This window comes from Bidens hawaiensis, unplaced genomic scaffold, assembly GCF_021521415.1.
Source record: "Bidens hawaiensis isolate Kalapana, Puna unplaced genomic scaffold, B.hawaiensis_p1.1 tig00004412_1, whole genome shotgun sequence".
NCBI classification, from domain to species: domain Eukaryota; kingdom Viridiplantae; phylum Streptophyta; class Magnoliopsida; order Asterales; family Asteraceae; genus Bidens; species Bidens hawaiensis.
Window position 1 is genome coordinate 1,022,882 of NW_027491265.1, and position 26,327 is coordinate 1,049,208.

Sequence of the window (26,327 nt, forward strand, 5' to 3'; positions counted from 1 at the left end):
ACACTTACTTCGTTTGATCATTAGATGCCTTCCCTTGGGCTTGAATCATTTTCTTGACCGTGCTTTTAGTTTCTTAAACTCTCTTCTTCAGACTTTGAATTTTGAAACTTGGATCTTTGATTGGAATCTGACTCGTACTCTGCTTGTCTTCTTTCAGTCCAATACTTTGAATATCCCGACCTGCAAAATTCTTCATTCCAATGCTAGCTCGTTTTTCGTGACTTGCTATCTTGAGGCTAATCTGGTACAATAAATTCTTGGTCGTTGTCACTTTCATCAAAAGCTTACCTGTATCATCTTTAATGGTTAGCAAATCGTGTTTCATGTGAATCTCGCATCCACCTTCCGTTGCTTGACCAAGACTTATGATATTGCACTGGTTGAAAAACTCTAGCCGTTTTATTCTTCTTCACATCAATAGCCACACCCTCTTCTGGTTGAACAAGTTCCCATAGGTTTTGATCATCTAATATTGCTTTCACCACAATCGCCCATGTGATGTAATTAGTTCCATTCAGTTTTGGAACTTGTAGTGATATCCCCCGGTCGCTTTTGGGTTGGATTATTGGATCTTCTTTGTCATCAGCTATTGACGGTGTCGAACCCCCTTACTCCACTCCTTTGAAATAATTACTGTAGGTCCCAAAACCAGATCCGACAACGAACGGTTTTGTTCTTGATAAACGCTCAAGACGGGTAACGATCGAACAAATATGTAAATATAATATTGAACGACTCCGTAACCGGTAACAAAAGATTCATAACATTAACCGAACCGATCCCATCCAAGGTGAGCTCCCTTTGGGTGGTTGTTTACACACTAGAAAACACACACATACATATGACAACATGTGACATATATATAGCAAAATAAAAATATAATCTAGAAGCTTTCCCGTTGAAGTTAAACGCGTGTTGAAGCTCTCGTCTCGTGCTCGAATTTCTCGACCATATTAATTATTAACTTGACCGTAAATGTATAACGGGTTTTGTACTTTGATATCGCAAGTCACATTTTTTGGCCTTACAATCACCCCCTTGACTTTTGATCTCAAAACATCGTCAAACCGTGTTTCGCATTTTCGCAAATCATCCAGATAACCAAAGCTTCTTCAATCACCCCCTCAAGGTATGATCCACTTAATTCATCTATGAAGACGTTCTTGCTTCTTTATCCATCTCGGATCTTAAGCAATATAGGTTCAGAAGAGCTTGACGAAATACCGGGGACAACGATCAAATGACAAAGCTAATTATTTCCGTGAATGAAATTATTTAGGTAACTCACCCTTATTAAATAAGTATCCTAGATACTCGTATCTTACATTTCAGGTTAAGAGCTTAAACAATTTAATTCCCAATTAAATCCAACTTGTTCAAAATTATCACCTTAATAAATAAGCATCTCGGATGCTCGTAGCCCACGTTTTCAGGATCCAATTCTTGAACGCCTTGAAAATAACATATAAATAATATGCTTTGTACACGGTCCAATAATGACGAAACCCGAACAAATTTGACTTTCTTCGGTTTGGTCAACATGAAAAAATTATTTCTCGGACAAAAACATATTGCAAGCATGTGGCTCGGTTTACAATTTCAACATGCAGCACTCACAGCAGCCGAGTAAGAAAGCAGCTTGCTGTTTTTTTTTTTTTTTACCAATTTAGGCAAGCCACACATAAAGGCTAAAGCCCATTGCAGATTTCAAAATATCAGCCCATCAAACAGGCCCAAATCCTTGAATAAACCCAACTAGCCCATATCAAATAAAACCAAAAAAATACATGCAGGAGACTTTAAAAAAAACAAACCCTAGGAAGGATCAAAACAGCCGCCAACATACCAACCACCGATTACCGGCGTTGGAAAACCGGTCACCGGAAAAAGAATTCCGGCCACCACTCACCAAGCACCATTCAACACCGCTGTTAAGCACATCTTGCAAACAATCGGCTACCAGCCCCCTTACCATTATGCGCCGCCACCCTTTGTGGCCTCCACCGGAAATCAGGTTCCTGCCATCATAGCCGCCTCACTTTCAAACGGCCACCGCTTTCCACCATGACTCTCCGGAACACGGATTCCGGCCGCCGCCACCATACCTACCTTTACTGCCGCCGTTTCTGGCACACCACTCACTGGAAATCCGTTGCCGGCCACATCGAGCCTCCAACACCACTTAGGTCACCGGCGAAGCTTCTTCCAATTTTTTTTGGTTCACTCTCACCGGTATACGAACCTCTTTGAACATACAGAGATAACTGACACTTAGCAAATTGAGCATTGGAGTTTGATTTTCACATCTTCAACCTCTGAAATCGTCGCTGGGAAGAACCGTAGGGTCGCCGAAATTTCAGCGTATGGCGGAACGATTCCCAAAACACCCGGATCTGGCACTTGTAGATACCGAACATCCGGATCTACAAGGAGAAGCTTCAAACACGCTTATTTCCAACTTTATTTTCAAGATTTTCAAACTTTATTTTCAAACTTCAAACTTTATCTTCAAAACTTCAACGGAATTAACGTCTCGGTTTGGGTAATAGCGGAAATAGAACCCGAATATCAAGACCAAAGTTGAATCAGTTGATTCAAACCTGCTCTGATACCAATTATAGGTCCCGAAACCGAATCCAAAAACAAACAGTATTGTTCTTGATAAGCGCTCGAGACGGGTGCGGTATAATCTGTCACACCCCAACCTAAGGCGGAAATGCCGTGGCGTGATCCGATTGCTCACAGCTCGAAGATACTATCATAAGTATAAATGACAATATCTAATTAATTATTTTATTTCAATTATACACACACAATATCCAAATACAACAACCAATACAAATAAACAAATATTACATTTTAAATTCATGTAATGTCTTCATTATAACCCAAAAGTCTTTCTAAGTGTCCATACTTCAACTTCAAGTAACCTGCATATGCGTAGAAAACAGAGTTTTGTCAACAACACATGTTGAGTGAGTCTATCACCAATGTTTGCAACAAAATAAGGTTAATATAATAAATGAGCAAAACGTAATAAATGAGGTAATGAAATCAAACCATAACAAGTAGATTGTCGATTAAACCATTGCCAAGCGAATCGAGCGCCGGCAAATCAACTATGAGCAAATAAACAGAATAAGACCGTTGCCAAGCGAATCGGGCGATGGTCAATAGAATGAGAACCCAATACATGGGGATATGTGGGACCTCTCCGAGCACGAATGCGCACATAAACAAGTAAGAACATAACAAGTAGATTTGATTAATCACACACAATTGCACGTTTGCTATTTTTGATATGTATGTATAAATAGATATGTATGTATAGTATGATATACGCATATGTCCCCAAAACGTTTGTGAAAATTGAGTAAAATAGGGGAATGCTAAAACTCACCTGACCGAATAAGCCAAACGGGAATGATTACGACAAGAAAGCGATAATCACGATCTCACAAGAATCCTAATTAAATAATATTGAATGAATTATAAATGATGCAATACGTATAACGAATTTAGGATTTCGATATGATTTGAGTTATATTTATGGTTGAATACGTTATGGATTGTACGATTGATCGCTACAGATTATTGTTATCGTTTAATTATAAAATCATTGTTTAACGTATAATCGAACTTACAATTAATTAGTTTGAATAAATATGAGTTAAGATATTATATAATAATAATAAACGTTTAAATATATGATTATCGTAAGCTTTATATCTTGAGTTTTGTAACGAAATCCGAGGGTAAAATATGCATTAACACTTTTAATCATGTTTAATACTTTTATTATAATTCTTCTTTTAAAAAGACTTATATATATATATATATATATATATATATATATATAAATATATAATAATTATGAACAATTTTTTAAAGACGTTTTAACAACGAGAAAAAATCAATAGTGGTGTCGGTTTTAATAAAAATAACGATGGTTTAATAATAAATATACACTCATAATACATATATATATATGTATATATATATATTCACACGAAAACTTGTATCGAAATTATTTAACACGGATCATTAACTTATGGTGTCAGTATAAATAAAATATTTTTTATTTAATAATTAATATTAATTATAATATATTATATATTAATAAAACAAGTTAAAACATTAAATAAAAAGAATACAAAAAAATAGGGGCTGGCCGTACTCGAACCCGTGACCTTTGGTCGGCTCAGGTTTGGAACACACACACACCAGCCAACTGAGCTGGTGTGTCAGTTGGTTAAAGAATGAAAACGAAACTGTGTATACAGATAACAAACAGAACCAGTTATGAAACATAAACCCTAATTATCAATTCGATCATCTGTTCCATGTTAATTCAATTAACGTTGGGGTTAAGATTATACGATATTAGACGAAACAAATCCATGTTTTAATTACCTCGAACTATGATAAATCAAAGGGGAACGACGAACCATGTCGCCGTTGGCAAGAACAGAGCTTGATCAGAGGGATACAGCCAATCTTGATACAATTGAGGTTAGGCGTTTGAGTCATCGGGTTAAATAGATGGTGCATATGAGATGAATTGTGTTAAGATCAATGTTAGGATATAGAATTGATTTTTAGGTTAAAACGGTTAGGGTTCATATATCAGTCACTTCGTATAAGATCTTGTTTCTTAATTAGTTATGTTAGTTAGGCCGACAATGGCAAAAAGAATCAAAAACAGGATTTAATTCCAAGTTTATGACGAAGATTGTGGTTCAAGCAATTAAACGGGTCACGGATTTAGGTTATCAGGTAGTGGGGTACGGGTTTGGGTAAATGGGTTATGAAAATAATATGTAACAATTGCAGTTTAGTCCCTGAAGAGTTGATGTGGATACAATAAAGGGTAAAAGTTTAGTTTTGGGTTAAAAATAAACATTTTCCAAAGTTTTATATATATTACATAAATATAAATTTGTAAAATTATTTCTCGATAAGCGCGATACTTTTATTATTAAAATTTCCAGAATGTAAAACGGGTCGGGTAATAAGTACATTGTGACATCTGCCCCGATCCGACCCGACCCAGGTACCCGTTTCTCTGACCCGATCTCTTTCTTTTATGATTTAATATTTATTTATACTTATATTTTACTTTTAATAATAATATATATATTTTCCTTCCCGCATCTTTCTCTCTCTTTCTTTCCGCCGTCCCGTCCCTCTCCTTCTCTCTTTCCGCCTTCTTTTCCCTTTTGTCGCCGTCCCGCCCTTACGCCTTGTTTCCCTCTTTTTCTTCTAACTCTTTGCTTGTCCTTTGTTCCTTCCCGCCTAAGGTTGTCTGCGCAGCTCCACGCGCCAGACCTCTTACAAGGAATCCTGCGTGAAGACCACCTGTTTCAGCGATACGCGAGACGAACTCTTCTCGCAGCGCGCTAAGAATTGTAATTCTTCTCGCAGCGCGCTAAGAACGGTAGTTCTTCCCGCGACGCGCTAAGGATTTGTAGTTCTTCTCGCAGCGCGCTAAGAATCGTAGTTCATCCCTCGACGCGCGAAGAATTATAGTTCTTCCCGCGGCGCGCTAGGAATTTTAGTTCCTACCGCGGCGCGCTAAGAAATGTGATTCTTCCCGCGGCGCGCTTAGAAATGTAGTTCTTTCCGCGACGCGTTAAGGTTAGTTCTGTCTGCCTTCGCGCTCGCGCTCTCTTGACCTTTTGTGTCAGCCTTCTCGCGCTAAACCCTTTGAGTTTTCTTCTGTTTAATCTAGCCGTTTGCTTTTGTGTTGTCTTATCTTTTGAGCTGTTGACCTAATCTGCTTTATGTCTGAAAAGCCACTTTTGGCGCAGCATGCGCACCAACCCCATTGGTTGGCAGAAAAAGTGACTGACATTATCTTTTGAGATCTGCTTTTGCCATGCTTGACCAGTACCTTTATCTGACCCTCCCATGCCTTTTTACTGTTACCTGACAGCTTTATCTTGCCTCTGCAGCTGCCATATCTTTCCATATCTTTTGCTTTTGGATTCTTATGCTTTTTGATATCTTTTGCTTGATCCTGTTAAAGATCTTTTCCCCTTTTCTAGGGATTATGTCTCCTAGGGTTTTCCTATAAATAATAATAATGTTTTAACACTACACACACAAAACACTTAATCTCTCCTGTTCTCTTGCTCCTTGCTCTCTCTGCCGTCTTCCTCTCTGCTTCCGTCTTCCTCCCTGTTCTGCCCTGCTTTTCCGGTAATATATATATATATTATATATAATAATTTACTTATTAATTATGCTAACTTATAATCAAGACTTAAAACAAATCATTAAAACAATAATCTTTAATTATAGGTTAACTTGTGCTTGTTTAAAGTTGGTTCTAGCTTTATCTTACACCGCATCATTTATCAAGTGAGTAATCTCGTACCTAATCCCTTTTTGCTTTTAATGTTTTGGGATGTTCATGTGTTCATACAAACTTAGAGTCTTAAACTGTTTATGAACTTTAGTCGCGCAGTATCCCATGTGTTGAGGACGTAGACTTGGCTGTTTATTTGTATGTGTGGATCATTAACCGTCTTGTCGGTCTATTCCGCAGTTTTCATGGTACCATTAGATGAACACGGGAGAACTATCGTTTATGATTTTCTCTTTTACACATGCACAGTTTGTCTTGTTTGTGAGCTCAATTGTGAGCACTGGCAGTCTTATGAATCTTAGAGTTGGTCCCGATCAGATTACACCCTTGTTGAAAACCAGACATACACATGTTGCGCGCAGATTTATGGTTATCTATGTATTGTATTAAACTTGATTTCTCACCAACACGCAAGTGTTTGACGTTTATTTTAACACATGTTCAGGTTTGCAGTAGCTGTTTTGGAGCTTGTGGACACCTAGGAAGTTTTCTTTATTTTGGACCTAGATTAAAATGTATCAAGACAAGTTATTGCTGTTTTATTATTATGATTTATAATATATTGATTTATGATGATTTATGTTATCTTGTGTTTACCCTGCGCGTGCGCGAATGAATGTATTTATTAAATATTGACACCCAATAGTGTCACGAGTAATGAAACAATATGTGGCGCCCCGATGTATAATCCGCCTTTGGTCGGGGTGTTACATACATGGTCATATGTGGAAAACCCGAGTTGTTACAGTCTCCCCTACTTTAGGGAATTTCGTCCCGAAATTAAGGAAAACCACAACATCATTGTTTTGAAAATAATTATACTTTTAACAAAAATAATCATAACATAGAACTTATAATAACCGAAGCAACGCTTCAAATGACAATCCGATAAGGGCACTTATATATAGGATGTACCAGCGGCGTATCCACCATGTCCTTATCATCTCGTCATTCGTACCGTTACCCTAGCTACCTTAGGTTCTAAATCATGACACACAATCTTTACGTATTATAATTTTCATGCGAGGACTTGAATAATTACGTATGCATCCATAATTACTCTTATCGTCGGAGGATCTGCATAATCCGTTCCATCATGTGGGTGGTAAAACATTTAAAAGAAAACAATTATTTTTCATAATTTCTAAATATAATTTCAAATTATAATTAGTAAATGTTCTAGTTGAATTAATAAAACCGTAAGATTTCGAAAACATCTTTTGCTTTTAAAGGTAAAATTTTGAAAATTTAAGAAAACAGATTTGGTGAAACAGATGTTATTGTGATAATCGAGATTTAGGAAATGAGATGGAGATACAAGATCCTAATAGTTTAACTTCGATAAAAGAATTTTACTCAGGGGATGAGTTACGCAATACTTTAATTTATAACAAATAGTTAATGGCATGCGGAGTCCTTAAAGATCGTATTCTTTAGGAATGAAGTTCTTAAGATCGAGAATATAAGTTTAAACATCGTTAACGAAAATTTTAGTGAGCCGAGCTTAGTTAATTTAAGTACTTATGAGTTTAAAGAGAAATTAATATAAGGTCATAGCTTTTCAAGTTGGTGATTTTGAGATTTAGATTAATTCCGTTAAGATATTCTAAAATATTATAATAGTTAATAATTTAAATCTTAATGATATTGCGAAAAATATACGTATTGAATTAAATTGTTAATAGATTAAACTGGGAAACGGATATTCCCGAACCACCGAGATAGTCCTATTCCAATTAAATCTTTAAAATTAGATAAATATAAAGTAGGTAATTAAATTAGATTAAATTGAGAATTCATGAATTTTTCCTTTTTCATAATGTAAGACCCCGAATCCCGGGAATCCTACAGTTGGTAATCACATCCACAATTTCATAAAAATTTAAAAAAACAAACTATTCGTTTTTATTTAGAACAAGTTTAGAGTAAATAACAGCGGAAAAAGTGTAATTATTTAAAGAAAATCCCAAACATGGGTACAAGTGTCCAAAAATCAAATATAAATATAATATCCGTTTTATTGGAAATCCTCGACTAGAAATGCCTTCAACCTTCCGAGTAGTCCCTAGCACGTCCAAGCGATAACCTCCAATCCTTAACCTGAAAATCAATCTAACATACACACAAAGTCAGCTTGAGCTGAGTGAGTTCAAGTTTTAATAATAGACGTTTAAATAAATCATTCCAAGGGTTTAAATGTAAAACGAGATTATAAAACATTCCAAAAGTTTAAATATAAAAACGGGATTATAAAACATTCCAAGAGTTTAAATATAAAAACGGGATTATAAAACATTCCAAGAGTTTAAAATATAATACAGGATACGAACAGTTAGGCCATCATCAACACTAAGTATTCGTACTTAGACATCTATATACATCCATATATTTGAATCCCTATAAATACCGTCCAAATAATAACATCAGGGTCGAGCACACGTACAACCCAAACACGTATAAATCATTCCAAGGGTTTAAATGTAAAACGGGATTATAAAACATTCCAAGAGTTTAAATATAAAAACGGGATTATAAAACATTCCAAGAGTTTAAATATAAAAACGAGATTATAAAACATTACAAGAGTTTAAATATAAAAACGGGATTATAAAACATTCCAAGAGTTTAAAATATAATACGGGATACGAACAGTTAGGCCATCATCAACACTAAGTATTCGTACTTAGACATCTATATATATCCATATATTTTTATCCCTATAAATACCGTCCAAATAATAACATCAGGGTCGAGCACACGTACAACCCAAACACGTAACATCTCATCCAAGTAATAACATCAGGGTCGAGCACACGTACAACCCAAACACGTAACATCCGATGATGATCATGCCACACGAGCCTCCCCCCTCGTGGGCTTTTCAGGGCCCGCCACAAGATTTAAGAACCTGAGTCGTATAGTTTGGCCCGGCCAAGATCACCATCCATCCGTATGCAAACTCAAAGTAGGCATACACAACATCAGTAGTCGAAACGACTACAACATCGCCAAATATAGGCCAAACAACAATTATATATATATACACACACACATATACACATACTATAACATTCCAATGCCAACTATATACTAGCAAGCCTATATAAAATAGTTTAAACGTTTCATCAGGGAAAATCGTTTAATACTAGGAATTAATACTAGGCCTAATAGCAACCTCGAGCCTATACCACAAGTAATTTTAAAACCCGAGTAATATATTTGACCAGCCAAAATGATGATCACGCCACACGGGCCTCTCCACCACGGGATTTGAAAACCCGAGTAATATATTTGACCCGGCCGTGATTACCATGCACACACACATCAATAAGCCTACTCACATCATTCTTAGTCACGAGGAACTAAATATCATCACACAACCGTAGGCTATAAGGTAACACATACTCATATATATATACTTACCTCCATACATTCATACATATATATATATATATATATATATATATATATATATCATCCCAAGACATTCCAAATTACAAGTAAGCCTATGGGCCATAAGGTAATATATATTAATTACTACCAAGTAAATAGGTAATATATATTAATCAGTCCAATACATGAACTAAGTAAATAGGTCTACTCGTATTCAATTACTACCAAGCCTATTAACATCATCGAGTCTAGACCATATTCAGGTATATAACCTTAAGGAATATAAGACCATAAACGAGTCTACAATATCCTAAGGCATAAAATATAGTTCACAAATAGTTTCATAAATGCACAAATATGAATAAGGCTATGTAATACCATCCAAATAGTTGTAACGAGTAAAGTCGTGTAAAATTGTATTACGGTATGCATGCTAGCCCAAAACTTGAAAAGAGTAAAAAGGGCATCATGAACTCACCTGGAATAGATCGAACACCTGCAACGAGCTAGGAAATCCCTAAGTGCACACTCACAAGTAAGGGCCTGTAAATAGTACACAACGCGTTACTAAACTAGACCGTAAGAACAATCTTGCCTAATGGGCCGTTCAAGCCTAACACTTTGGCCCAAGGCCCAACACCTGGCCCAAGGCCCAACAACTTGGCCCAAGGCCCAACCCATACCCAATTACTTTACCTCAGCCCCTAAAACCTTTCAACTAACCAAATCCACCGATTAAGCCTAAAACGAACTTATCGATTAATAACGAGTAAAACGAGTAGATTTTAGCATGCGAAGATGCATTTAATTACATAGGATAACCTTTGAAATAAATTATTAAATTTTTACCAGACTTTAATAAATGTCTTAGATTTATAAAAATGTTTTTATTATATTTTTTTTATTGGACACAAAAATTATAAAAATTCCTTCAACACAGCAAGGTACGCGCAGCTATTTCAGTGCGCAACAAAATGGTTTTATTTTTATAAAATTCAGTACCGAACCAAATTAAACGATTCCAATTGGGTTTGGTTCCTAACTCAAAATACTAGCTTCCAGAAGTGAAACCAACCAATTTAGACCTGTCGAAAAAAGGTTATGACGTTGGGAAGACATACCAGAATCCGTCATCCCGCATCAGCTTTGACACTCGATTTTATAAATTCATAAAAACCATTCAAATCTCGTCTAAAAATTACGTATTATACCTTTCTGGAAACTAGACTCAAAGTAGAACATCATGGAATCAAGAATCGATCAAAAACAGTGGATTATCATTGCGTTACAGACCCTACAATAAACGTATACGAATCTGTCAGCAAACTATTATCATCAAAACTCAACCTTAACGACCAATAAGCGCGTTAATATGATCAATTAAGGTGTAAAAGACATGGGGAATCATAAAACCGACCTTGAATTGAAGTTTTCATGGCTGAAACTTGGCGGGGCAGAAGAAAAACAAGAAGGGGGGGGGTCTTAAGGCCCATCGGTTGCTGGGAATAGAATTAGGGTTAGGGTTTTTCTTTTTTAATATTATGATATAAAATAAATTACACTCTAGTCCCTCCAGTATGAAGTGTGTAGCAACTTGGGTGGAAAGTCAAGTAATTCAACTTACGGGTATGACAAGGAGGTCCCCGAAGTAAGCCGGTTCAAACCCGATAAATATACAAACTCTACAACGTGCATGCCGATAAACGAAAATATTGGGTGCTACATACTAATATAATACTTTAAGTCGTAAGAGGGGATGTTTTGGGAAAAAGGATGGACAAACGGACTTTTAAAACGTATTACAAGGCTCTAAATTAGAAAAGATGAAACCCCGGCTTTTTGAACAACATTTATAAACGATCGAGCCGATTAACGAAATTTACGGGCGTTACACATAAAATCGTTATAAATATTAGGAAGTAAGTAATTTGAATTATCAATAATGGAAATTTGAGAAATTAATAAATTCTAAATTAAAGTGAAGCATATAATAAATTGATATAAATGCGAGGCTAGAAATGCATGAACTACATGACTATTCTAACAACTACAAATTTATCATTTAAAACATTCAAAACTTTCAAAAATCAAAGTAGGGAGTTGAAATATTTACGATGAATGTTCAATCAAAAGGTCAATTTAGTAATAAAAGTTAAATTAATTAATGGAAACTTTTTAATTTAAAAATTGAAAATAAATTTAGAGAATACATAATTTAGTTTAATAATAATAAAATTTATAATAATTGAATTTTAATAATAAAGATTTATAAAGTGGAAAATAAGTTGTGAAAATCATCATGATATTGAGGAAAACAAGAGATGATAAAATATTTATAGTTTAAAGTTGAGGATAAGGATTTAAATGTACTTAGAATTTTATAGTTCGAGGATATGGATATAATTAAGAAAGTATAATTTAACTAATATTTTAACGGATATGAGTTAGTGTAAGATTTCTTGTTCGGGGCATGTTAGTTTTGTCGAGGTTGACGGTTGGTCGGTTAATAGCATACAGTAGCACTCCTTGATGATTCTAGTAGTCGAATGGCAATCACGGGAAACAGGTGAACGACGTTAATTACGACGATGATTCTTAGGAAAGACATTCTATGAGGACCAACAATGGAAATGTGTAAGATGACAGGTGAGTTGTAGGAATGAGTTGATATGAAATTATGGGGATGCGTATGTGTATGTATATGTATAGATATGAATTAGTACTAGTGAAGACTCGAGGACGAGTCAAGAATTAAAATAATATGTATGAGTTTGAAGCATTTAAGTAAATAATGTTTTATAAAATTTTCCAAAAATAAAATAACCAAGCATGTCAAACGAGTTGACCTCCCATGAGCTTTCCATGGAAATTTGAATGGCCCAACTAAATAAACAATCATAAAGTTTGTGAATTGGCCTCCCATGAGTATTCCATGGCATTTTGATGGCCCAATTCAATTAACGAGAAATAAACAATTGAGTTGTTCAACCCATGAGCGTGTACATGGCATTTAACCGACTCAACTAAATATCGAATCAACGAATCAAATATAAGTAGCTGGTGTATCTTGGGAACCACCCCGGACAATACGTACGAACCTAAAAATTAAATTTAAAATGGTTTAAGAAATGAATAGTTGGAGTGCCCATGGAATTCCATGGATTTTTCACCCAACTAAGCATTTAAAATAATTTTAAAAACACAATTTGGAAGTATAACCGTTTAGCCAATTATGTTTACCACGTAACCGTTTAGCCGATTATGGGTACCACTTGAAGTTATGGTTGTACGACATTTGTCATACCCCCATGCTTCAAGGTGAAGAAACAAAACAAAACACGGGAATTCTTAAGGAATTTCCCACAATAAAAGACAATCTACTAAAATTAAGAGGATTTTTTAAAAAAAATATTTTGAAAGCGAGGTGTAACCTCAGAATTTGTGTGTGTGCGCGATAAATAAATAAGATAAATACAATAAAATAACTAATCTAAGAAAGCTGTAAACAATTTATTAAATAGCACATAAGGCAGTTCAGATAAGCACGTATAGAGTTCCTAACATATGTCTAGGACCATTTTTAACAACCTATCTTATAACCTTTGGCTTTGATACCAATCTGTCACACCCCAACCTAAGGTGGAAATGCCAGGGCGTGATCCGATTGCTCACAGCTCGAAGATATTATCATAAGTATAAATGACAATATCTAATTAATTATTTTATTTCAATTATACACACACAATATCCAAATACAACAACCAATACAAATAAACAAATATAACATGTTAAATTCATGTAATGTCTTCATTATAACCCTAAAGTCTTTCTAAGTGTCCATACTTCAAATTCAAGTAACCTGCATATGCATAGAAAACATAGTTTTGTCAACAACACATGTTGAGTGAGTCTATCACCAATTTTTGCAAAACGTAATAAATGCGGTAATGAAATCAAACCATAAACAAGTAGATTGTCGATTAAACCATTGCCAAGCGAATCGGGCGCCGGCAAATCAACTATGAGCAAATAAACAGAATAAGACCGTTGCCAAGTTAATCGGGCAGTGGTCAATAGAATGAGAACCCAATACATGAGGATATGCGGGACTTCTCTGAGCACGAATGCGCACATAAACAAGTAAGCACATAACAAGTAGATTTGATTAATCACACACAATTACACGTTTGCTAGTTTTGATATGTATGTATATATAGATATGTATGTATAGTATGATATACGCATATGTCCCCAAAAACGTTTGTGAAAATTGAGTAAAATAGGGGAATGATAAAACTCACCTGATCGAATAAGCCAAACGGGAATGATTATGACAAGAAAGCGATAATCACGATCTTCGAGAATTATCAACAGAATCCTAATTAAATAATATTGAATGAATTATAAATGATGCAATACGTATAACGAATTTAGGATTTCGATATGATTTGAGTTATATTTATGGTTAGATACGTTATGGATTGAACGATTGATCGCTAAAGATTATTGTTATCGTTTAATTATAAAATCATCGTTTAACATATAATCGAACTTACAATTAATTAGTTTGAATAAATATGAGTTAAGATATTATTATATAATAATAATAATAATAATAATAATAATAATAATAATAATAATAAACATTTAAATATATGATTATCGTAAGCTTTATATCTTGAGTTTTGTAACAAAATCCGAGGGTAAAATATGCATTAACACTTTTAATCATGTTTAACACTTTTATTATAATTCTTGTTTTAAAAAGACTAATATATATATATATATATATATATATATATAAATATGAACAATTTTATTAAGACGTTTTAACAACGAGAAAACATCAATAGTGGTGTCGGTTTTAATAAAAATAATGATGGTTTAATAAATAAATATACACTCATAATACATACATATATATATATATATATATATAAATATGTACATATATATATATATATATATATATATATTCACACGAAAACTTGTATCAAAATTATTGACACGAAACATTAACTTATGATATCGGTATAAATAAAATATTGTTTATTTAATAGTTAATATTAATTATAATATATTATATATTAATAAAACAAGTTAAAACATTAAATAAAAAGAATACAAAAAAAATAGGGGCTGGCCGTACTCGAACCCGAGACCTTTGGCCGGCTCAGGTTTGGAACACACACACACCAGCCAACTGAGCTGGTGTGTTAGTTGGTTAAAGAATGAAAACGAAACTGTGTATGCAGATAACAAACAGAACCAGTTATGAAACATAAACCCTAATTATCAATTCGATCAATCTGTTCCATGTTAATTCAATTAACGTTGGGGTTAAGATTATACGATATTAGACGAAACAAATCCATGTTTTAATTACCTAGAACTATGATGAATCAAAGGGGAACGACGAACCACGTCGCCGGTGGCAAGAACAGAGCTTGATCAGAGGGATACAGCCAATCTTGATACAATTGAGGTTAGGCGTTTGAGTCATCGGGTTAAATAGATGGTGCAGATGAGATGAATTGTGTTAAGATCATTGTTAGGATATATAATTAATTTTTTGGTTAAAACGGTTAGGGTTCATATATCATTCACTTCGTATAAGATCTTGTTTCTTAATTAGTTATGTTAGTTAGGCCGACAATGGCAAAAAGAATCAAAAACAGGATTTAATTCCAAGTTTATGACAAAGATTGTGGTTCAAGCAATTAAACGGGTCACGGATTTAGGTTATCGGGTAGTGGGGTACGGGTTTGGGTAAATGGGTTATGAAAATAATATGTAACAATTGCAGTTTAGTCCCTGAAGAGTTGATGTGGATACAATAAAGGGTAAAAGTTTAGTTTTGGGTTAAAAATAAACATTTTCCAAAGTTATATATATATTACATAAATATAAATTTGTAAAATGATTTCTCGATAAGCGCGATACTTTTTTTATTAAAATTTTTCAAATGTAAAACGGGTCAGGTAATAAGTACATTGTCGTATGTGGAAAACCCGAGTTGTTACATAAACAAACAATCGAACAAATATATAAAGATAATATTGAACGACTCCATAACCGGTAACAAAAGATTCATAACATTAACCGAACCGATCCCACTGCTCCCCTTGGGTGGTTGTTTACACACTAGAAAACACACACATACATATGACAACATGTGACATATATATAGCAAAATAAAAACATAATCTAGAAACTTTCCCGTTGAAGTTAAACGCGTGCTGAAGCTCTCATCTCGTGTTCGAATTTCTCGACCATATTAATTATTAACTTGACCGTAAATGTATAACGCGTTTCGTACTTTGATATCGCAAGTCACATTTTTGGCCTTACAATTACTAAAAAATAAATCAATCAATCCTGAACACCTTCTCAGAACCGATCGCGTTTGCTTGCAAAAATAATATAATCCTTTAGTTGCTGAAATAAAATATTATTTCTTCTTTCCTTTGTATATGAGCAAACCAATTCAAGTCTTAGAGGGTGTTTGGGATTGAGTTTGAAAAATGTTTATTGGCTTATTGGCTTTTTCAAGCAAAAAAGGTGTTTGGCAAATGTAAAAGCCCTTTTTGTTTTGGCTTTTTGATTGGCTTGAAAAAGCACTTTTCCAAAAGCCCCAATTTGGGGCTTTTCAAAAATGCTTTTGGCTTTTTGATTGGATTTTTACTAATCTACCCAATCTTTACCCTTTTTGGTCATTTTATGTAAATAAGCTAAGCCAAACATTTTTTAAAAAGTGCTTATGGCTTTTCCAACCACATAACCTAATCCAAACACTTTTTTAAAAACTCCATTTCAAAAAGCCAGAAGCCAATAAGCACTTTTAACAAAAAGCACTTTTAAAGTTAAATAAGCAATCCCTAACACCCTCTTAGTTTCGTGACGTGTGCAAAGTTCAAATCCTCCTTTGACTTGTGTAACTTTCTTTTTTAATTAATTAATCACGAAGCAATCCCCACAAAGTTCAAAAGGGCAATCTTCCGTGTCGTCGTCTTCGTCTAAAAAAACAACAATAATAAACAAACCTGTTTCTTGTTTCGATCGTACATAACCCTTCGCGGATCTGATTTCTAAACACGAAGAATGAACTTATTGCTATTGTCGGATGCTGGTAGCTGGTCCGACTGACATGTTGCCGATTCGTAAACGCTTCGTTGGTTCTTTCGATTTTTCGTCGATGGACAACAACAAACCGCCACCACAGGTCCGATTCAGAAACCCAACTTGGTTTCGATATGCACTGATTGATAACTCCTCCTCATGCCACCGCTCGCCGCTGACCGATTATTCTTAATCTATAACGTCTAACCATAATTCAGTTTATATAGACCAACCTAACTTACTAACCAATACATTACCAAATATAATAAAACTCTTTTAATTATTGGGCTGGGTCTTACACTTAGGCCAAACAACAATTGAGCCAACAATTTTTAATTCTTGTGTTAGGCCTTACATTTGGGTCAAACAACAAGCCAATAATCCATTATATAGATTGAATAGAAGCAAAGAACTTTATATAATTTTAGTGAAGTTAGGTGAACCCATAACACATGGATCATTATCGCCAGGTATACCTCTAAGAAGGAACCAGGATGAACCCCATTCAACAAACATATTAGGTTGGTAACAATTAGATTTAATATTGCACTGTGCATCTGTGTTTGTGACAATTATGATAAAATCAGGTATACTTAAACTGCTATGTAAAAAATAAACGATCAACCGAACACTACTAATTATGACTTGGATATACCGAGGGGCCATATATAATTGATAAATTTATAATAGTGACTAACATAATGGTGTTAAAGCCTTAGAATGTAGAAAACTAGTTAAACGTAAATATTTCAGGTTAACAGTACGCTATCGTATTAAACGCAAACAGTACTACCAAAACAAGCATTGCATCATCCTTCAAGCCAAAAAGGACTTATGAAATACTTGATTAAGATGTTTTAAGTAAATTATAAAAATATTTTGGATTTTTATAACTAGATGGTACGTTTTATTTAAATTTGCAAAATTAAGACAAAAAAAATGCTCGTTTTTTGTGTTGTTTACTGCACCCCAACTATATTTTTTTGCCAAAAACCAAACCCGCACCTAAAGTGGACTCGAGATTGGTTGTATATGCATGCAAAACGAGAGAAGAAGGAAAAAAGGGGGGCTAGCCCCTCCCCCCCCCCCCCCCCCCCAATTTCCGATTGGAATAAGGGGGACCCCGCCCACTTGATTCCTTCATTTTTAAGCACTCCCTATACCAATTTATCGCAAAGTATCTATGCTCCAGCTCTTTCTCTACAAAACCCAGCCAAAACAAGAGGTAAAAACTTGATTCTTATGTGTTTTAATCATGTTCTTAAGCAAAAGATTAAGATTTGATTAAGGAAATTGATTATTAACCATGAAAACCCTTCAAACTGGAACAAAAATAGTTTTGGAAGCCAAACATGAGTACTAAGCTGAATCAAAAATCTTTTTTGGTGAAAAACTTGGATTAGAATGTTTAAATCACGTTTTTACGGATCAAAAACTCGATTTGAAACGCTAAATGAAAGCATATGTTACAATGCTGGATTATTGATGTTACATGCTTGGTTTTGTTGTACATGACCAATAGATATACTACCTAGCTAGTCAAGACCCCGGAAACGCAAGAAAAGGGTTTAAACGAGCAAGAAACACAAAAGGTATTAACTGAAAAGCTTATTTAGGAGCTGTTTGAATCTATACTTTGGCGCGCTTATTGTTAGCTCATGAAAATTTACAAGGACATCAGTTACTATATGAATAGGTGCCTATTCAAATTTAAGAATTTTTCAATAATCTGAGAGAATTTCTGGCTATTTTATATATTTATTGGTGTTTAATTATGAAAATAGCAAACAAGCTGGAAAAATTTTACGAATTTGTGGAGAACTCAGGTAAACCATTATAAGGTCACACATAAATCTTTGGGTCTGTTTGATAATCCTAGCTATAGTTTTTGAATTCTTGTTTAATCGAGTTTTAATGATCGGTTATTGCTCAAAAAGGTATGTCAACTAAATAGTTTAGTGCTGGAATTTCTAGAAGGGACTTTTTGAAGTTATTTTGACCACTCAAAAAAATATTCAGATTTTTCGGGTACCATTTGATATAAACGGATGATTTAGCCGGTTAAAAATAATATTTTAAATGAATCTTATAAATTAATAAATAAGTATAATATTTTCAAAAATACTTTTATTAAAATCTACACTCAATAAATATCAAGTGCATAAATTTTCATAACTTGAATATGTTCGGATAAAAAGTTGTGCTAATTTGAAGATTAACCAATCTAATTTATGATAAAACCAGCAACTTTTTAGTTAACGAACCGCTTGGAATATCAATACAATAAGAATGGTCAAATATCATAGTTTCGGATAAATTTAGTTAAATCAAACATTTTGGGAGTAATCTGGACAACTCTGGTGAATGGTGCGTGTTTTCTCCAAACTAGTATTTATAAAACTGAAACGGGCACCGTAGCAAATCCGGACACCTAAACCCTGATTTTTCATTATAGTTTGACTCATTTTATCAAATAGCATGTTTACTCAAGTTTTTTGTGATCTTGCTTGTTTTTGAAACACTTAAACGAACAACTTGGTCAGACGCGAAAAAACGATGAAACTGAGTCAAAACCGATTTTAAACATCAGACATTGTACAACGTCACAATCTGAGACTGCTGATATGTTCTGGGCGAAACAATTATACCCAGACTAGATATATATAACCCAATTCAATTTAGACATTAAACTGTTTTTAATGAATACTTGGGGTGAAAAGCATACATACATACATACATACATACATATATATATATATATATAGGTTAGGTTAAAATAAAAAGCCACTTGAGTTGTAAAAACTCTAGAAACTCATTCTCAACAACTTGTTTTTAATTAAAGTTTGAATCTTGTGGTTCACAATTAAAGTTAATAAAAAATGTAAACATAAATTTAATTTTTTTCTCTTTCCTGAAAACATATATAAAAATTAGTAAAAAAAATGTTAAAAATAGCAAAACAATTTTTTTTTATTTTTCGATGTTTTGTATTAAATGTTACAACATATATTACATGTGCAAAAAAAACAAAAAAAAACGATGTTACATAAGGTTTTCACGGGTTTTCACAACTCAAATGGGTTTTCATTCTATACTTCCTCTCTCTCTCTCTCTCTCTTTATATATATATATATATAAATATATATATATATATATATATATATATATATATATATATATTCTTGAAACGCATGGAAACAAATTATGATGTGAATTGTCTGAGTTACGCTAACACCTGAAAAGTCCCCACAAACACAAGTGATTAACTATAGGTTGGGGGCATGTAAATAGTACTATTGGTTTGACAAACCCAATTGAATTGGCACCGATGCCATGACGCTATTGCAATTGCGCATGCCCATGTATATACATACACACTATATAGTGTTAGACATAGCTACTTGGGGCATGACATGGGTAGTGGAGGCCACGGGATAAAAACGCATTGTCAAGGGTTCACTTGTCGCTTAGTATAATTACATCGCCTATGCATTATAATTATTATGGATACGTTTATCTGATTTTGTTTAAACTTGTGAAATTCACCAACTATTCGTAGTTGACCCTTTTTTAACATGCTTTTCAGGTACACTTAAATTGGAATAAGATGCTTACGTGCTATGTGGTCAAGTATTGTGTCCAGATACTAATGTAGATAGATGCAAGTATGCTATTAGAGAATAAGGCGTTTTAAAGAACTGGCTTATGTTATGATATGCGTGGTATCTAGCTAGAGTTCAATTAATGTAATATGATGTAAATTAGTGTGTTAATACTTCTTTATAAAAATGTGGTTGCTACCAGAGGTGTTTATTGCATCTTCTTTACGCTTTCGACCCTGTTAGTCAGTCGGGTGTGACATTTATTTAACTATATAGTCTCCATTTTCTGATCAAACAACCTGAGGTTCAACAGTAGTAACCACACCATGGATTTGAATAAGCAAGTTAACAAAAGGTAAAGAAGTGCATGCTCCATCATAGAAGAAGCCAATGCCAACTGTGGTCCATTGTATCCTCCCAAGAGGATGGTTCTGATCCTAGACTCATCATTACCAATGACGCAGAATACAGGACGTTGGCATAGTATACGCAGCTAAAACCATAATAATTTGAATTTATTAAAACCATTTTAGTATGTACTCGTAACCAAAATAATATAGTACAAGCACAAAGTCAATTAAGATTGAATGAAGTCAAAGAAGACAAATTTGTCTAGAAACAAAAATATAATAGCATAGAAATGATTCACTCACCTTGGCCCTGATAGAACAGAAGGCAGCAATGGTGTTAAGTCTTTCTCCTGACTGTTGTTTTTTTATAGTCTTGGATCTGTTAAGTTATAATCCAGGTTCGATTCAACCTCCATTCCTCCTTCTAACACCTTAACCACCGATGACATTGAAGGCCTTTGCGTATAATCAGTCTGTAAACACCATGAAGCCAATTTCATCATCTCCACAACCTCTGTACCATTTTTTTGCAAATCTTCACTGCTCATGTCAACCATATCTAACAATGTTTCTTGCTGCCAACACTTTTGAAAAACACGGAGTAAGTGCCAGCTTTCTTCTGGCAAAGTCCGGTCAAAATTCTTTCTTCCACACAAGATCTCTAACAGAACAATTCCAAAGCTATATACATCCACCTTTTCTGTGATAACTGAGCTCAACCATTCTGGAGCAAGATACCCAGGGGTTCCTCTCATTGTAGTCATCACTTGCGTTTGATTTCTATCTATGAGCTTAGACAACCCGAAATCAGATACTTTGGCATTCAAATCTTCGTCTAGGAGTATGTTTTGAGGTTTAATTTCGAGGTGGATGATTTTTTGTCTACAATCTTCATGGAGATATGCTAAACCTTTGGCTATATCAAGAATGATTTTCTTTCTGCATTCCCAATTAAGTATGTGTTCATGTTTTCCATTATAGATCCACCTATCTAATGATCCATTGCTCATGAAGTCGTACACTAGAAATCTTTGTGATTTCCATGTGCAAAATCCTCGAAGTCTAACCAGATTCACATGGTGAATACTGCCAATTGATTGAACCTCAGCTAGGAATGATTTCCTAACATGTGCAAGACCTTCAAGACATTTTACTACAATCTTGGAGCCATCTTTGAGACTCCCTTCAAAAACCGATCCAAATCCTCCTTCACCAAGTTTTTTACTAAAATCCTCGGTGGCGGTTTTCAGTTCTTCATAAGAAAAGCGAGTCGGCATTCCTTGCACTTGATCTAAATACTCTTCCTCCTTTTTAGCATCCATTTTTCTCTTATGGACTACATACGTAATAAATCCTAGTACCACAACAAGTAGAAGCACAAAACATCCAATTGTAGAGCCTACAACTCTTGCTGCTTGAGGAGATGAATGATGTGATGTAGCATTTTGAACTTTTATGAAAGCTAAAGAAATATCATCTAGTGGACCAACAGCCTTCATTGTAAATATCTCTTAAGGTAAAAAGCATTCTCCACTCGAAGCATTTGAAGAATACTGAAAAAAAGCCGCTTTGCATGAGCAATTGTTTAGACATGCTTGTTTGCAAGTCTCCATGTTCACGCCCTCCATGGTCGGCAATAAAGGTGAAGTAGGTGACATTCTCGAGTGTGATAAAATGTTGATCTTCTGTAGAATCACATGAGAGAGGAGTAATTTCATAACAGGCCATGTTGGGTTGGGCATCGTTAATTAGTCTAAAATATTCAAATTTGGGACAAATACATTGTTGAGTAGTCAAGAAAATAGAATTTTTTCCGCAAAACAAAGGATAACCACACTCTCCAACATCATTATCTGTAAGAAGATCGGCTACCACTGTCCACCCTTCAGTTTGCGCTTCAAACACTTTCAAATGCCCGTCTGGCATCAGTTTCATATACTGAGTTGATGATGCTTCAGGTATGCCAATTACATAATAAGGATAATCACTTGGCTCAGAAGAATCTATGAAGAATGACAAACTCCCATTCAAGAAGCTAATGTATTTTCTTCTTCCTTTATTTGCATCGTTGCTATACGCAAACCTACTGTAATACGCTTGTGGTGGGTTTGATTTAATATAAGCAAACACACCTTTATCAGTGACTTGAAGATAATAAATACCTTCCTGACTTGAAGAATTGTTTGAAGAAGCACTAGATTTCAGTTTTTGACCCTGATACAACTTTTGGCCAAGTAACAAAGAGTCTGTTGGGTGATCAAAAGATTGCCAAACTATCGAGTTCTGGTGATCGAGCAACACCAGATTTCCGGGATAAATCAGGTCCATGCTAGAAACTGATTTTCTGGCAGTGTTTGTGGCCCAAGCTATACTTCCATCTTCATCTTTTAGAACCAAGTCTCCAGCTGCGGTGAAATTTAGTATCGCATTCTTCCTGACTGGATGATCACGGTTGGCTGACCAAACGACCCTAGTATCCGAGTATCTAGATGTATAAAAGAATATGACAAAGAGGTAAGAGCTACAATTTCTTTCACAGAAGAAGCCACATGTGAATTGACTAAAGATAGGGAATATGGGTTCATTCGAGGACTGGATGGTCCATGTAGTAGAAAGATTTGCTATACGACTGGATGGTCCATCTAGTTGAGCGGTGGGTGAGTAGCAGCATAGCATGAAAGTTAGAAGAAAAAAGGAAAAGAAGAAATCAGAAATCGTCATGATTGATGAACTCTATGAAGAATGGATGATTCAACACATCTGTTTACAAGTCTTGAACAAATAAAGTCAATGCTATAGTAGGCTCATTAGAGCGACCGTGTTAGTCAAACCACTATTCAAAACATGGAGCAACAAGTATGTAATCATAGAACCGATTGTCCAACAGTCTAAGCACCTTAAGAAATATCAGCTTTCATTGTACATGTAAATTGATATTAGATATTTCCCAAAATAATTTTAAATATAATTTTTTACACTTTAACTGCAAAATGTTATAATATATGATTGTTCATTGGATTACATCGAAACAGAAGGCAAGCGGAAACTAGCAATTTTAATATAATTAAAATAAGGTTATATTTTGTGATTTAAGAAAAAGTGGAAAATAGCAATTTTAATTAATAATTATGTTTAATTAATATATGCTCGCACACACGATACATGTTAAAAGAAATTTATCGTTGAAAAAAATTTAATAATTTATGTTTAGTTAATGTTTGTTCCCATGTAACAAAAAGATTCGATTATCTTCACAAATACATGAAAAGTCAACTAGTTGTTGGCCAGTCTTTGTCATTTCTCAAAATTTTGACGACTAATAACAATTTTATAAATTGTTCTTACATAAAATAGAACATTGGTAATATTCTATCCTCTTTCCAAAAGTATTTCCTGGTAGTTTACAGCTTACCCCATTCAAATTACAACTTAAAATAATAGTCACAAAATTAATGTGGTGTGCTATATTTTATTGATCAAGTGTCCAAGTTAATCAGTCAAAATATGCAATCTTTTATATGTATTGTTGTTATATATAGGATAGGTTCCAACGAAAACTATAAAATTACGAGACATCCGAGAAAACTACTATCATCGAATATTTTTTTTAGAATTTATTTTTATTTTTTCTTTTATTTGTATGGTAACAGATGTAAAACGCTAAGAAAATTTTGTTTAAACATATAGATCACCAACTTACATATATATAACTTTTTTAAGCTACATATTTTTTTAATTTTTTTTTTATTTTTTATCATTTTATATTTCTAACCCTATATTAAAAAAAATTGTAGGTCCTATTAAAACGGATCTCGCAACTAAACTTAGATCAATCATTTTTGTTAGTTAGCGGAAATCACTAACAACACCGGATCTCGGATCTTGTTTGTTATTTACTAAGTAGTAAGTAGACAAGAAGATATGGTAGAGAGAGAAGGTAAAGTAGTTTGAAATTGTTAAGAGTTGGTATGTGCATGGAAAGCGTGTACTATTTATAATGCAAGCCATGTGTACGTGCATTCCATTATAAAAGGCCCAATGGGCTTGCATACCAAATGGTCTCGGCCCAAACAAGAACAAACTAAACGGAAACATAAATATTACATAAGTGAACTATGCTAATAAATACAAAATTCTTAACCACTAAAATGGGCTCTACAATTTCCCTCTAGTCTTTAATATTTTTAGTTGCTTTTGTCTCTAGTCTGTCTTGAAGTCAAAGGGTTCGGGGGCATCAATTAGTTGATTTTCAATAATATATCGAACAAACTTGTTGAATAGGTCAACTATTCTATCACTGTCCCCGACCCACATCCTCAAGTGTTCCCAAAGGGGACTTGTACAGCTTCATATTCTTCCTTGCCGAACCTCATTAGTTCATACTACACATCAAAGAATCGGAAGACTCGGTTCCGTTTGCAGTAGATCACAGCTTCACCAGTTTCACCATCAAAGTGCCATGACACAAAATCTGAAAGAGTGTCGGGCTTTAAAGGTTATCTATGATATATAGCAGGCCCATCTTCTAGCTTCTCATACTTCCAGATCTTTCATCGTTTACCTATTGTTGCATCAATCTCGGTTGGATGCTTGTAGGATTTCCCCATGTTGAGCTTGTAGTCGAGTTATGCCTCTTAAACCAACCTGGAAGCCCTTTGACACCAACACCTGTTGATTTGGAGAAGAAGTTCGTGTCTAGATGAGACAATGTATGCATCTGTGTGTGGAACATGTAGGTGAGATCTCCATTTTGGTGTCTGATATCCCATTTCTCGCATTTTGTATGCCACTTGCTATATAGAATTAAGGACTTATCATGGAAAGCAACATTTCTGCATCGAATGTTGTGACGTTTTTTTTATGCAGTGCCACTTCCTTTTAATCAACTTCTGGCTTGGGGCATCAGTAGTAGATTATGTGACTGGCTCAGCAACAGTTGAAACTGGATCATTAGCATGATTAACTTCAGTTTCTACTTTAGCTTCTAGATCTTATGAAGCAAAGAGGTAGTCAATATCATACTGCGAATTCCAGCTCCTGCCTTTGAGAAGCGATTCTATACCTGAAACCACATGTTCACCAAAATCATCATTAAACCCGCTTTCAATGTCAGTATCCAAGTTATGAACATCCTTGGGTGCTTGTTCATCATTTAGATCATCATAAGCAGCAGTGTCATCATCCCTTAGAGCAGTTTAATTAGCTGCTCCATCACCACCGTCGTCACCATCATTACCATCATTGTCATCATCACTTGAGTCATCATCATCATCATTTGACTCATCATCATCATTGTCTGACTCATCATCATCCGATTCATCATCTTCATCTTGCTTATCTTTTTTTCATCATCGCCATTAGCTGCTCCATCACCACCATCGTCACCATCATTACCATCATTGTCATCATCACTTGAGTCATCATCATCATCATTTGACTCGTCATCATAATTGTCTGACTCATCATCATCCGATTCATCATCTTCATCTTGCT

General features: G+C 34.5%; 1 protein-coding gene and 1 pseudogene across 1 annotated transcript in view; both read right to left on the reverse strand.

Moving 5' to 3' along the window:
• The window catches only part of LOC143626533 (G-type lectin S-receptor-like serine/threonine-protein kinase SD2-5), a 50,016-nt gene extending 26,461 nt beyond the window's left edge, over window positions 1-23,555 (reverse strand). The window contains exon 1 of the mRNA XM_077096598.1: window positions 22,680-23,555. Within this exon, the coding sequence (XP_076952713.1) occupies window positions 22,680-23,555 (876 nt within the window). The remainder of the gene's footprint in view (window positions 1-22,679) is intronic.
• Window positions 21,134-22,821, reverse strand: LOC143626481 (G-type lectin S-receptor-like serine/threonine-protein kinase SD2-5 pseudogene; annotated as a pseudogene).
• Window positions 23,556-26,327: the final 2,772 nt, after the last annotated feature.